At 40.8% G+C, this 16106-nt stretch overlaps 1 protein-coding gene across 1 annotated transcript in view; it reads right to left on the bottom strand.

The window, feature by feature from the left end:
• Positions 1-14804, bottom strand: part of SLC13A1 (solute carrier family 13 member 1) — a gene marked incomplete at its 5' end in the record, with an annotated part of 94652 nt that extends 79848 nt beyond the window's left edge. Inside the window, one exon of the mRNA XM_080665527.1 lies at positions 14706-14804. Within this exon, the coding sequence (XP_080521653.1) occupies positions 14706-14804 (99 nt within the window). The remainder of the gene's footprint in view (positions 1-14705) is intronic.
• Positions 14805-16106: the final 1302 nt, after the last annotated feature.

The following is a 16106-nucleotide window of genomic DNA, read 5'->3' on the forward strand; positions in this document are numbered from 1 at the left end:
TTCAAAGCATGTAGTTAATTTTCTGTGCTCATATCAGTGTGTGTGGCTGCTAATGCTCACCTATTTGGCTGATGAAATGCACTCCCAGTTCTTCTGGAGTGCAGGAATGGCAAGTTACTGCCTTGCCCTTGGGGTAGGACACAGCTGCCTTTTAGTTGCATTCCTTGGTGCCTGGTTGTTTGGGACCCATGCACACCCACCTTCCTTCCCTTCTGCTAAAAGGGGAAACATTTTTGCATGGTATGGATGAGACTGGATTAGCTCCTAAGTGATATGAACTTGGAGATGAAGAACCTTCTGCCTTGCTTTTTAGAAAGACAGCTGAGCTCCTTAGGAGACACAGGGAGACTCAACAGGGTTGCAAATCTTAATAAATCTGTTAATTTGCTAGGTATAAAACTGTGGGTTTCTGTTTTAGGGCATTGCTAAGAAATGGTTGAAATTCATCATTGTATTTGGCATACATAAATAATTTTCATAGGAAATCATCCAGAACATACTAAGGGATTAATAAAGATTAACATCTGTTATATAGTATATACTAGAGGCCCAGTGCACAAAATTCATGCACTCGAGTTGGGGGGGGGGCACGGATCCCTCAGCCCAGCTTGCGCCTTCTCACAGTCTGTGAGCCCTGGGGGGATGTCTGACTGATGGCTTAGCATGGCTGCAGAGGTGGGAGAGGCTCCTGCCACAGCTGCTGTGCTCACCAGCCGTGAGCCAGGCTTCTGGCTGAGCAGTGCTCCCCCTGTGGGAGCACATTGACCACCAGGGGGCAGCTCCTGCATTAAGCGTCTGCCCCCTGGTGGTCAGTGAGTCATAGTGACCAGTCATTCCACCGTTAGGTCTATTTGCATATTAGCCTTTTATTATATAGGATAGCATTGTTTTGTTCTCACACTATTTAATCTCTGTAAATTCTGAACTGAATTTGAAAAATTTTACAAAAACTATCTGAGTTTAATGAAATCTTTTACTTAAGGTTTTCCCAGGGCAATACAATTTCTAGCTCTGCTGCCCTTTGACTTACCTACTTCAGGGTGAGTTCTCTGGGCTTGGCATTTACTTACCCAGCATCCCTGCACTTTCAGTGGCTTTCTAAGCAATCCTTAAAAATCCAGGATTATATCATTTAAAAAATTATTGATTTTTAGAGAGAGGAAGGGAAGGAGAGAGAGAAAAAAACATCAACTTGAGAAACATTGAAACATTGATTGGTTGTCTCCCGCACACATCCAGACCAGGGATTGAACCACAATGTAGGTATGGGCCCTGACTGGGAATCAAGCCTACCACCTTTTGGTGTCTGGGGCGATGCTCCAACCAACTGAGCCACACTGGCTAGGGCTATCTATATATATAAAAGCCTAAGCAACCATCCGACCTATAACTATGACGTGCACTGACCACTGAGGTCATACACTCAACGCAGAAGCTGCCAAGCTGCAGTGGCTTGGCAGCTGCGGTTCTCGAGTGATGCACCTGGAACCAGAGAGGAGGAAGCCCGAGTCCAGGGTGCATCACCCAAGAACCCTCCTCTCACAATTCAGGTCCCCTCAGGGGATGTCAGAGAGCCAGTTTCGGCCCGATCCCCGTAGGCCAGGCTGAGGGACCCCACATGCACCGGGCCTCTGGTATCTTACATTTATTGTTTGTTATCTTTTTTAAGAAGAAAGAATAAAGATTTTTGATGTTGACAGTTTTATCCAAAGTCTGCCTCTATAATCTCAAACAAACAATAACACAAAGCTGAGCCTTGACTGACTCTTCTTAACTTCTTTGGAGAGAATTTGTGAATACCAGCTTAATTTTAAATGTCAATGTAGGAGAAAGATCAGGCCAGTATTTTCCTTAGAACAAACATGAATAATCCCAAAGCTCCTCCTGATGACTTCTTTTCTATTATAGAAAGGTATTAAGAACCTAGATTTCAAAGACAAAAGGGGCCCTTTTACTATCTTACTCTTTAAGCACAACCAACCAGTCTCTTTGTTCTCTATCTCCCCATCACTTTACCTCTCAAATCTGGCCCTCGGCCTTGAACCCACTTTTTCCTTTGCAGGCAAAACTGTTCCAAAATCAGATCATCTTTCAAGAATCCACTTTGATTTTGTCATTCCTTTGCATAAAACTAGATTAAGGGGCTAGCCACCCTGACAACTATCTAGAGCACAAATCCATCAGGGACTTCTAATAATAAAAAATTAAAAAGGAAGAAAAGAAGGAAGGAAGGAAGGAAGGAAGGAAGGAAGGAAGGAAGGAAGGAAGGAAGGAAGGAAGGAAGGAAAGAAGGGAGGGAGGGAAGGAAGAAGGAAGAGAGGGAGGGAGGAAAGAAAAGTGGAAGGGAGAGAGCGGGGGGGAAATGTTGCTAGCTAATTCTGTTCACCACACATAACCCCTGCCATGAGAGATAAAATTTCATTTCAACACAGATCTACTTCATCTAGACCAGCCGTGGGCAAACTACGGCCCGTGGGCCAGATCCGGCCCGTTCGACTGTTCTATCCAGCCCACGGAGCCGAAAGAGCTCTCTTGCTCTCCCCTCCACTCCTTCACCAGCAGCAGTGTTAACATGGCAACGTCGGGAAACATGGTCGCAGCTCCTTCTTCGGAGTGGGCAGATTTATATCCGCCCATTCAGTAGAAGGAACAACCTCTCAATCTTCCAGAGGCTCCTTGTAATGCCCGCGGACGCGTCCCCCGACATCACCCTGGGAATGCGTAGACACGTTATCGTGGTGATGTAGGGAGACACGCCCCTGGAGAGCACAGTATCAGAGCATTAGCTAAAAAGGAGACCAACAACACTGTTCCCACTGAAGTTGATGTTTTAAAGACCAAAAACCTTTCAACCCAGTCTACATTGCCATCTACATCTACGTCCCGGGCATAATTTGGAAGTTGCACTAAAGAAAATGTTTAATTTACTGTTTATACATTTTGTTCTTTTCTATTTGTTTTAGTTTTAAATTATTTTATTATATTTAAGTTTAATTTGAAAGGCTTTTGTACCTTTCCTTTGTTAGGCAATTTTATTTTGCCTTTGCCATCTTCAATATAAGGTATGTTATTGTGCTATGATTCCTCCATTTTTTGAAGTTTCAAATTATAATAATTAGTGTTTACATTCTTCTTGTTAAAATGTTTGAAATGAATAAAACTATTGAAATAAAAAAAAAAAGACCGTACCCTTTTATGTAATGATGTTTACTTTGAATTTATATTAGTTCACACAAACACTCCATCCATGCTTTTGTTCCGGCCCTCCGGTCCAGTTTAAGAACCCATTGTGGCCCTCAAGTCAAAAAGTTTGCCCACCCCTGATCTAGACAGTCACATTCTGCTCAGATAGGGCAACTTTGGGGCCGGAATAAAGACCAAAACTTCCTATATTAAATTATTAGCTTGCCCAGCTAACACTTTCATATTTTAACAGTCCCAGCCTTTATTTAAAACAATCAAGTCAGTGATTTTCAGTAGTTGCTTGAAAACAATTCAAAATCCCCATTCAAGGCCACCTTCAGTCTAATTATAATAAGACTTACCCCATTATTTCCTGACATCAACTCTCTTTTTTTAAAGAGTCTTCTTTACATATCTTCTTGACATCTGTGTTCTGATCCCTGGTCTCATCATACACCCTTTTACTAAACTCTAGTCCATAATATTCAACCATACAGTCATACCAGCAAGTCCTCAGATGCCCTAAGTACCAGCTACTACTGCCTGTGACCTTATTTTGGACTCCTGAACTCTGTGACCCAGTGACTTTAGATGAAGCAGTTGTAGGCTGATGGCCAAGTCTAGCAAGAAAATAAAATATACGACTCACAATGGTGTGTGTGTATTTAATTTGAGTCAGGAGTTAAAAATCCATCAGATTTCATATTAAATATCGAATATGAATGTCCGGCTTCTCTTGAAAAACTAAGAAAGTTGGTAACATTGGGATCGATTCTTCCATATTAACAAATTCTCCAGACTTGAGAAAAGCTTACCCGAGACTCCTGTGTAGTTTTCAGCTTTGTACAATACCACGACTCCATTTCACACATTCTCTTACCTGCTTGGCCTTTCTCAGCATTTGAATAAAATCTCTGATAAGAAAAATGCTGCCCACCTTCCCTGCCTCGAAAATCTGGCTTCACCGTCTCAGAAGCAACACTTGGGTTTCTCGTTTGAATTTCTCTGTGGTCCATGGACCAGCAGCATCAGCATACTCTGAAAGCTGTGAAAAATGTGGAATCTCAGGCTTTCCCCCCAACATACTGAATCAGGACCAGCAAGGTCCTGAGGTGATTCTGATAAAGGTTAAAGTTTGAGAAGCATGGCTTACTTCCTCTTCCAGATCTTCCATTTCATCTTTCACTCTATGCTCAAGTTTCAAACAGAAACTTGCTCCCAGGTAGTGCCCTCCTGCCCAAGCTGAATCCCTAGATGCAGAACCTGTTTTGAAAACTTGCCTATCCTTCACTGTGCCCCTGGCTAAGGTATGATATCTGCATTATTCTTGATAGCTACCTTCCAGGAATTTTTGGGAAACACCCCATTTTTTTTTCCATATTTAAGGAAGCTCACAGTCTAGAAAAGGAGGATAACGGGATTATCCCCCTCTGATGGGGGGATGGCCATCTGTCCCAGTTTCCTGAGGACAGTGCTGGTTTATCCATGTTGCACAGGTGTTCCTTCTGATTAGCAACCCTTTAAACAACAGACCATAACCTGGCTCTGACCCCTGGATTACGTGGGAGCACTTGAGACCACAGTTTCTCAACTTCACTCCACTTATTTGCTTTTCTGACCCATTCTCATATTTAGAAATATGCATTTGCTTTGTATTTAGAGAGGAGAAGTGAGTTTAGGTATGTGTGTGGGTGGGGGTTCTAATTGTTTAACCCTTATCTAGACTTTCTGATCATAGCCTTTATAGACAGAAAAGCTTATTTAAAAGGTGAAGATATGTACCAAGTAAAACAAAACTTTTTTTTCTGACATGATTAAGTAAAGGGATGGAAAAATAACATTTATGATACCTACTATATGCCAGGTACTATACTTGGTGTTCCACATGACTTATTTAGTCTCCACCAAAATTTCATGTTGAACTAAGGATCAATTGTCACATTGCTAGATTGTAGTAGAGTTGGGGTTCAATCCTAGCATAAACTCCCTGAGGGCACACCTCATTTCATTTAATACCCCATTCCCAGCACTTAAAACAGTGCCTGACATGTAGTAAGTGCTCAGTAATATTTAACGAATGAATGAATATTTCTTCTCTGTATTTGTGCTACAATGTTTTTATTCATATATCTTGATCTCTGTATAAAACAGTCACTGTCCTAGGAATGAAGTTCTTTAGCATAGGTACCTCTTTGCTTTTCCTTGCTCTATTTTCCATTCTATCTCCTAATTGTCTGGCACCAGATATCTTGACCCTCACTCCAGTGGGTGAATGTCTCTACATTATTCCTGGACCTCACATCTCTCTTGCCAATAAACTAGAATTGGAACTAAAAATTTTACCTGTATAGGCTAATTTTCCATAGTTGACATTTTTCTACTTACCTCGCCCCATTTAACTATATCATGGTCATAACCACCTCAACTACAGGAAGCCAGGGCACTTGCTGCACAGGTGGAAAAGGCAAATGAAGCTATGACTCAGCAATTTGGATAAATTCTGCCCCTCCCCCACCCACCACCACCAAGTTCTGACTTTAAAATCACCTTGGCTCCATTTTAAATTATAGCTCCAGAAGGAACAGAAATATAGAATGAGCCTTAAAATATAGGATTTTTTGCATCCTTCCTTCCATTTTTAATGACATACTGACTGATATTTGATAGTAATTTGCCTGATGAATTAGTACGTGTGGATATGATCTCTCAGCACAGCTTGAGAAAAGTAGGACCAATCACAGGCCTCACTCACTGCAACTGATTTTTTTTAAAAAATATATTTTATTGATTTTTTATAGAGAGGAAGAGAGAGGGATAGAGAGTTAGAAACATCGATGAGAGAGAGACATCGATCAGCTGCCTCCTGCACGCCCCCTACTGGGGATGTGCCCGCAACCCAGGTACATGCCCTTGGCCAGAATCGAACCTGGGACCCTTCAGTCCACAGGCTGACGCTCTATCCACTGAGCCAAACCGGTTAGGGCACTGCAACTGATTTTTTAAAGAGAACACAACACAATTAAGAAAGGAGAAAAATCATGCATTCTAAATATGAATGCTACGAGAAAAACACTCTTATTATTTGACAGAGCCTGTAAGGACTTTGCATGGTTTGTGATACACCTGCCACTAATGCAATGATTCCTCAAGACCTAATCCATGTACCTGACAAATCTTGAAATGACTCAAATTATCTGGTGGAAAGAGGGCAGAAGAGTAAGAAAGAACTAAACTACAAAGTCAAGAAAAACTAACTAGCATTTCTTGTTCATTTTTAGGCCAAATGGAGATCAGGGAAAGACAACTGGTGGCTGCATTGTGCCAATTACTGCAAAAATTTTAACTCCTTCTTTTCATTTTATCTCCACAATTAGCAATAGAGATATACTGTCTTTACTCCCCATGCACACAGTAGAACTGGAATAGCCATGGAGATCATTTAGTTCTCCAACCTGACTATGCATTAGAGTCTGATTGAAATGAAATGCGTGGATTAACTGCCTCAGAAACATTAGAGTCTGTTAAGTGAGCAGTATCCTGGACTTCATATATCCAGAGGTTGTGATTTTAAGCAAGTACCTCAGGTAAATTTGGGGAAGCTAATCCACAGGGCTAACATTCAAAACTCTTTGAAGAGTCCTATTCATTTTACTGATGAGGAAATGGGCCAGGGGTAGCGTGACCAAATCACTCCGGGAGCTTATTCAGAATATGCTAGATAAATCAAGACAATTGAGGCTACACTGTGCAAAACTCCCTAAATCTCAGCAGTTTAAACAAACACGGCTTATTTCCTGTCTTCACTATTGGTCAGTCATGGGTTGTGGTTGCTTTGAATCTGGGCAGAGGAAGCCTCAGCTCAATACACACTCTTGTAATTGCAAATGCAGGAACGATGGAGCAAGGTAACCCACGCACAAGCTTTTAAAGGTCTGATATAAAGAAGCAATGTCAGGATGACGTTGGGAGTCAGACAGACTTGTCCTTAAATTCTCCTGCTCCCTTTATAAACCGTGTGACTTTGGGCAAATTTCTTAACCTCTTTGAGTCTCTGCACATCTGTAAAATGGGGATGAAAATATTGACTATTTCTAATGGTTGTTATGAGGCATTCTCATTTATTATTGTTACCAAAGTAAGTATCAAAGTGTATTATGGAAGGACAAGAAGAGCTTGTGGAAGAGACACCCTCCTTTTACACCAACGTTCTTGTCTGTCCGTTAGTAACTCTTTCGCTCTATTTGAAGTTCCTTCCTTTTATTCTTTCTCCTGCATCCTATCCTTCCTACAAGATCTGGCTTTATTCTCCACCTCCTTCTGTCATGAAAGATCATCAGTTCATCAGAATTATCAGCTGTCTACCATGTGACAGGCATGTGTTTGGTGCTGCAGGAAACAAATTAAATATGTTCCATGTTCTTTAGGTATTTATAGTTTAGATGGGAAGCAAGGATAAAGGCCAAATGGAATATATACTCTAAAAGGCCAATGTATCCATGATGCAATGAGAACACAGAGGATGAGACTCAGCTTGTATACCAGCCTGAGCTGCCTTTCCCAAGAACAGGGCAAGAGGAAAGGGTATTCCAGAAGAGGACACAGTATGTGCAAAGATAGAGGCACTAATCATGGGTATTCTAGGCACTGCGAATAGGGAAATATTGCTAATGTGGGAAATGTGAATGGGAGATAGGCACTGGGGCTTTGGGGAGGGTTGTTACGACAAATAAATGGCAAAATCTTAAAGATCCATCAGTGTATACATGTTTGGTTTAAATATTTCCCCCTGTATGCAAAAGGGAGCCCCTGCAAAGTGTGACAGGGGGCGGCGGGGAGAGGGGGGGGTGTATAATAGGACCAGGTTGGCATTTTTAAAATAGTACTCTGGCTGGAGACTTCAGGGGCAGAGTGTGAAAATGGTCCATGAGAGAAAGCGATGAAGTCAGCCTCAAGAAAGCAGTGCCAGCTGGAATGAAGCTGTGGAAGCAGATTGGGGTGGGGGTGGATATAAGAGGTAAAGCAATGCAGACTGTGATGGATGCTCAGGAACATCTGAAGCATCTGAGATGACACGCAGGTTTCAGGCCGAAGAATGGGGTGAAGAGTAGCAGATGCTCTGAGGCAAAGAAAATAGGAGCAGCAGGTCATGGACAAGTGGGACTGTTAGAGGTTTATCCACCCATTAATTACACATTCATGGCACAAATTATTTGTGCTTGTACACAACCTTATGTGTGATAAACATTTGCCATAGTATATATTGACTTTTCAGCAATTGTACAAGCTACTTGAAAGCATTAACATTAATTTAAACTTCTGCTTAGACCCCACAGTTCACTAAGCACAACATTTTGGGCTTAGCAAGTTCTCATAATACATTCATGAGATAAAAATATAACAAATTTTACTTTCTGGTTTTATTCATCTACCACATTACTTTTAGCATGAGTTCTACTTTCTCTCTCTCTCTCTCTCTCTCTCTCTCTCTCTCTTTTTTTTTTTTTGCCATCCATCATTTTGATGCTCTCTGTGTCTAAAATATTCACTTTCTTAGAGTTTATAGCACCCCCCCCCTTTATCTGACATCCCTGTAATATTTTAAAGGCACATTTAAAATGATATCATTTATGTCTATTAAAATGTTTAATTATTTGATTTGGCCCTTTAAAAGTTCTTTATGTTTCCTTGGAATTTGTCCCCTCCCTTTTCTTTCACTTGTAGTTTATTTAAATCCTCTCCCACACATTTTCAATTTTCTATGTCAGACATCTAAGTAAATCTTTTTTATTCCTTCAAAGTTTACAGTTCTTTACAAGCAGTATATTTCTCCCATCTGTTTAGTTTTTTTAGATTCAGCACCATAAGTCTCTCATGATGTTTCATTTCTTTTATTTATTATAATTTCTATTCTAATTTTGAAATTCAAGTTGTATACAATGAATCTATTGTGAAGGAAACAGCACATGAAATAGAGCTGGCTGTTGAAGCTGAATTTCTTCCCTCCCTAATGAGAATAAGTTTAGGGAGGTGAGGTGTCTGGGTTTAGTGCTAAGGGGTGAGGTTTGGGCTCTTCCTTGAGTCTTTGGCAGGCACTAATGCCCTGCTGTGTTGGCTTGCCCATTCTCTTCTGTTTTTAGGTATAAAATATTTCCTAGAGAAATCCAGAAAAACCTGAAAGAAAACTGACATCTGGTCTTGGTTTTACAACTAGTCAATTGGGGGATGCTACTCAATAGCTGTGTGGCTATTTCCCTGTCTCATCTCAAAAAGGGGTTCTAATTAACTAGATAGATGGAGACATAGTGGGAAGAAATGCACTCTACAAACAAACAAAAAATTGTTATTCCGTTTTCTCCTCTTATTGCTCCTCAAACCTGGCCTTCTCTTTTTATCTTTTCATTTCATTATGGAAATAGAAAGAAAAGCCAAGAACTGGACAAATAAATAAGGAAATAGCACAAAGTGCTGAGAAGAGTAAAAATGAACAAGATGTTAGGAATAGTCACAAAAGAACAATGTTGCACAGAGAACATCTCTGGAACTATGGATATAGGCTAGGCCAGTTTAAAAAAGTTTTTATCTAGGGATGTTTAAGAACTTTCCTCTCCAAATTGAGAAAATTCAGTGCAATTATTAACTTCATTCAAATATTTACATAAATAGCAAATACATTATAGGCTTGTTTTACTGATTAGTAACTACTAATTGGGGAAGAACCTTGATGTCTGTGTAACAATTAAAAGGACGGCATAGCCCAGCCAGTGTGATTCAGTGGTTGAGCATCAACCTATTCACCAGGAGGTTATGGTTCGATTCCTGGTCAGGGCACATGCCCAGATTGTGGGCTTGATCCTCAGTGTGGGGCGTGTAGGAGGCAGCCAGTCAATGAGTCTCTCTCATCATTGATGCTTCTATTTCTCTCTCCCTCTCCCTTCCTCTCTGAAATGAATAAAGATCTATTTTAAAAAAATAATAAAATTAAAAAATGGCATTAATGATGATTCAGTGTTAAGTGATAAGAACATAGGATTCCACTAGTAAAGCAACGTTTACACTAATGTATTAGGAATATACTTATTACCACCATGGGAGATATTAAGATCTAGATGTTCAGCTATGGTTGCAATCACTGGCTCTGGAGTCTGACAGATGTTGATTGTAAATGTTAGGACAAGGGTCTCAAGGACTGGGCCATTCTTAATGCTATTCTTGCCAAATGTTAAAATGTAGCATAGTATTTTATAGACTAGTTATAAACAGGATGAACTGGACAGGAAACCAAACTGATAAGTGTAAGCCAACTGCAACTCATAAAGATTAAATTTGAGCTTCTCTTTAACTTATGCCCACAGGGCTTCTGGGGTGAGGCATACTCTCCTTTGCTCTCAACTATCATTTCTATAAAAACTGAAACACAGTTCTAAAGTCTCTTCCACCTGAAAGATATTAACATGTCAGCCTAACGCCATGACTCATGGTGAGCATTTGATATGAAAGGGAAGGGGCACACAACATGACAAGCTGGCATGACCGGCTTGTATAGCTGGGACTCCGGGACACTCATCAAATGACACATATAAGAAGACCCGCTGCTGCTTCAGTTCTCATGGGGTGATAATCTATTCTAATAAAAGGGTAATATGCTAATTAGACTGGACGTCTTCCAGTCATCCTTCCAGACAAAACCGCAGATAGCAGCTGTTGCTGCAAGGGCCGGGCTGAAGCTCAGGCAGCCTTGGCAGCTGGCAGTGGCAGCAGCAGCGGTGTTTGGGGTGTCGCCTTCCCCTGATCGGCCTGGTCGCCTCCCGCAGAGGAAGGCCAGACTGCAGCTTATGCCCGCTCCCTACAGGGAGCGTGCCTTAGCCATCAGTAGGACATCCCCTGAGGGCTCCCGGACTGTGTGAGGGAGCAGGCCGGGCTGAGGGACCCTTCCCCTACTGCCCGCCCCCAGTGCATGAATTTTCATGCACTGGGCCTCTAGTAGAGAAATAAAATAGAATACACATTGCTAAAAGAGTCACTTTCAAAGAGAGTCAGGAGCTATTAAGGAAGTGGGGCCAATGCACATCTTGTGCCTCAATTCTCAGAACTGCTATTAAGTTGCTAAACCTATTGCTAAACTCAGCTCAAGGCTGAGTCATAAGCTTGTGGACCAAGAACTGCTGTATGGACACACCTGGACTCTAACTCCCCCTTGTGACTTTCATCTCCCTTGTTTACATATTGAAACTAACCAATTCCTGTTCATCTAGTCAGCAACCCTTCACTTACTTGCATGAAAGAGTTACATTTTGTTCTCTCCAGAGCACAGTTTGAGTTGCTACCTGAGTCTGCCTCTCCCCATTGCAACCGTTTTGCTAAAATAAATGCCTCATGTTCTTTATTAGAGCTGAACCTCTCTTCTGGTTAACAAGGCCCACCCCCAGTGATTAGACTCACTGCAATTTTCTGTCTTGAAGATTTTAAATAGCATGAGGTCAATTGAGGAACTGCTTCTGTGGTTTGACCTGCTTAAAGCAGTATTATGAAGAGAAATGCCTGAGTTGTTGATAGATGATTATCAAGCCACACTTTATGTAACTTTTCAAAATAAAAAGTAAATCTTCAAAAATATAGACAAGACCAATGAAAACCCCTTTTAAAACATAAATTAGAAGTTCTGACAGAACCCAAGATCAAATCCAGTTTCCACAATATCCATGTGGCCCTTGTTGAGCGGCATGCCTTTGAGCATCATTGTTCTCAAATGTAAAATGAGAATGATAGAACATGGATAATTGTCTTACTGTTCATAATGAAGTTAAATAAGATAATTTAGGTAAAACAGCTGACAGAATTCCTGGAACAGAAGCAAGCTCTTCTGAGTGAATCCCTTCTTTTTCCCTTTAACATTACATTGAAAAACCACGGAAGGTCTCCCATCATGGGTGCCACATTTTGACTTGAGATGGAATTAAGATAAGGGTTAAGGTCAGCCCATACAAACAATTCAATAACCAGTAGGAAACTGGAAAAAAAAAATCAGTCAATAACTCATTGTTTGTTAGCTCTAGATCATGTAAATATATTATGTTTTCATAAAGCAAAATTGACTTTTTGTTTTGCTTGAATCTTTATTTGTTCTGTTACTGTGAGTTTAGAAGCATAAGGTTCTCCAGTTTGGTAACCAGGAAGGTATAATACATTGATTTGTATCTATGTCAAAGTAAGCCTCTACTTAGATTTTATACAAAGGCCCATAGTTTCTGAAAATAAAGTTTTGCTTTCATTGTAAGCAACAGTTAAAATAATATCTTTGAATTTAATTGACAGTTGATTAAATAATTGGCTATGCATTTGGAGTAGCCAAAAAAATGAAATCATGTTATTGTACAAGCAAAATAAACCTCTCATTAACATGACTTGAGTTTCAACATATGAGTTGATTAGAGGGAAAAGAAAGGGAACACAGTTCATTAAATAGCCAGGCCCAAGGTTTCCCCATAGACCCAATGTATTCTTATCACAGCACCTTGGGGGGAAAAAAAGTCAATGACTGCATTTCTTAGAATATACTTTCCAGTTAATGAATCATGCACTGATATCATTGCTTTTTATTACCTACTTGTTTTCTCCTTGAAAGAGTCCATATTCATTTTATCTAAAAATTATGGAAGATAACCAAAGTGTCCTGGGTTTATATATGAAAGAAGCAGCATAGATGATATGCAATCATAGCCTAAGTTTGTCTTAACTGGTTTAATTTTTTATTTTCACTGCTGTAAAGTAACTTTATTTTCACCACTGAGACTAACCGAGAGATATGACACTAGAGCAGGGGTCTAGATAGGAACCAGGATGTGCTCATAACAGGATCCAGCTAGGTGCAGGGGACTTCAGGACCAGGGGAGTTGGGAAGAGAAGCCATCATGCATGCTAGATAGAGTAACAATCTTCAAAGAGGCTTGGAAGAGGGCATTCCCATTAGAGCCCTATGTCTGAGACTCAAATTTGTCATCTAGTGGTTGCCAGACTCCTAAAGGAGTGCTCAGAGGTAGCAGCAGTAGGAGCCATAGGGAGGAGAGGGGAGGAGAATTCACACAGAATTTGCAAAACAAAACCAACCCAACCAAAATCAGTTGACTGCCTGCTGTTTTCACTAGAAATTCTGTAAGAACCTGGGAGCTCAGTTCAATGTTTGACCAAAAGGGGTGGGGAATTCTTCCCTTCCTCCACAGGGGACCTGGAGGCCTCAGTGCAGGGAGAGGCTGCAACTGGGTGGTTGCCCCTGGCAGCAGACAAGCTGCAGCTATGGGCAGCAGAGGTCAGTCCCGTTGCCAGCTTTGCAAGTAGAGGAGACCTTGGCTCACATGAATTTCCCATAGAAATTCCCAGATTGGTGACCAACTTCTGAGGGAGGCTAGAGGACCCATAGTATTGCAATTACAGGGATCCTCTTGTAGTGCAAAATGGTATCACTTTGATTAATACTTGCTTTCCTCCACTCAGAAAAAAGGCATCATAGGGGAATTGCACCCGCTGTGGAGTCGTCACATCTGGGGACCCACACCACCCCACTTACTGCATGCCAGCCACCCTCTCCAGTGCTTGATGAGTGCTTACTCACTTAATTCCCACAACAAGCCTATTACTCTCCCAATCTTAAGTAGATAAGGTCAGATAAAGAACTTCACAGGCAAGAAAAAGCTAAAAGAGTTCATCACCACCAAACCAGTATTACATGAAATGCTGAAGGGTTAAGAAGAGGAAGAAGAAGAAAAAGGTAAAGATAAAAAATTATGAACAACAAAGTGACAAAAAATAAATATCTATCAACAAGTAAATCAAAAAATCAAAAGAGTAAAAAATCTGATGAACAGAATAAACTGGTGAATGGAATAGAATCAGGGGCATGGAAATGGAGCGGACTGACAATTCTCGGGAGGAAGGGGGTGTGGGGGGTGCGGGAAGAGATTGGACAAAGATCTTATATGCATATATGCAATGCCTATGGATGCGGACAGTGGGGTGGCGAGGGCCTGGGGTGGGGTGGGAATCAGGTGGAGGGGAACTATGCGGGGAAAAAGAGGGACATCTGTAGTAATCTGAACAATAAAGATTTAAAAAAAAAACAAAAAAATTAAAATAAATAAATAAAATAAAGAAAGAAAAAGAAGGAAGAAAGAAAACAGAAGCACTGAGAGGTTAAGCAACTTGCCCAGGTCACACAGCTTGCGAGTGATCAATCTGGGACTTAAAGCAGAGAGCCTGGCTCCAGGGCCTGTCCTTGTATCAGCAAGTGACATTCATCATGCCTGGCACAGGGACAGTGCTCACTAAATGTCTGCTGATTCAAATCACTTTACTAAAGGGTTAAAAATGCCCTGAGTTTATCATTCTGGAGACTTCATAGACTGACAACACTTAAAAAAAAAACAGAAAAATGCTTACAACTATGCCAAAATGAAATTAAATCTGGACCCACGGAGAAGGGCAGTGCATAAATCAGGAAATCGGTCAGCCTGTTTTCCAGGTCCACTTACCTTGGTGTGGAGGACGATAGGCAGGGGCAGTAAAAGCAGTAGAGTGGAAACTATGAGGAGAAGCCGGCGATAAATCACAATATTACTAAAGAGATTCATGGTGCTGAGTGGGTGCCTTTGATAGTGTTCTTCTCAAAATGAGGCTGCAGTTAAATAACCAGCCTGGATTAATATTTCTCCAGCTCATCATCTTCACTTTCTGCCCTAGACTGACCAACATGAGTTAAAATTAAATCTCGATCTTTATTGTTTTACTGTCACAATTAACATGGAGTGATAAGCCCAACAATGTTTACAAGAAATCAAAAACCATTTGCTGGTATGGCTTTTGAAAGGTAAAACTGTTCTTTCCCTGTTGTCTATGTTTACATTAACTGGAATATAGACTGGACAAGTCTAGGAGAAGGCAAAATAGTAGGGTTGGTTGAGTTTGTCCACACCTTTCTAATATCCCCTGACTTTGGGGCTCCCTAGCAGAAGTAGTTATCACACTTAGGTTTCAGGAAAATATGAATCATAAACACTTGAGCAACTCTTGACTGGGTGCTTACAGAGGATTTTTCTGGAACTTCTGAGATAACATACTGAAGAAACCTCTACCAATGTGAAGTTTGATCCACAGAACTCTTGACCTCTCTCGTGCAGGAGTCCTTGGCGCTCATTCCAAAGATAATTAACACTGCTTCCGAAATTGAGTAGCATTTTCTTCCTGAAACCACATTCAATTGCACAATGATTTCATCGCGGTTTGAAAGCAAAGTTTTGGGAATTTTCTGGACACTGTTGCCTCTTTTAATAAGAAACCAGAAGTTATCATAAAGCCTTATATAAGCAGCCCTCTGCAAGACTTTTTCAGTACTGAGCTGATATTATTGTGTTGATTCTGACTAAATAATCACCAGGGAATCTGGTGACAGAGATGACTCATGAGAGCCATTCAAGGGTGTGTGAGTGTGTGCACGTGCGTGTATGTGTGAAGATGTGGAGGATGTATTTTGAAACTCCTCAGGGCTAGGGACTGTGGCTTATTTCTCATTGTATTGTAAATTAATCACCCAGTAAACTTCAACTAAGCAACTACTATGCACCTAGCCTTAGGTATAAACAAAACACATTTTCTTCTATAATGTATAGTCCATTTCTTTTGGCACAAATAACTTCACTTTTATCTAATCTGTGGTTGGCATTTAGACCATATTTCTAATTCCACACTAATGTAACTCTGCTTTCTTTTCCTGTCAAGGAAAATAATTCTTTCATCAACACTCACTGTATTCTTTGTTTGTTTTTTATTTTTTTAATACTCGCCCGAGGATATGCTCATTGATTTTAGAGAGAAGGGAAGAGAGAGAGAGAAGCATTGGTGAGAGAGAGAGCAGTGATCTCTTGCCCCATCTGGGG

Source organism: Plecotus auritus (genome assembly GCF_963455305.1).
Source record: "Plecotus auritus genome assembly, chromosome: 4".
Lineage (NCBI taxonomy): Eukaryota > Metazoa > Chordata > Mammalia > Chiroptera > Vespertilionidae > Plecotus > Plecotus auritus.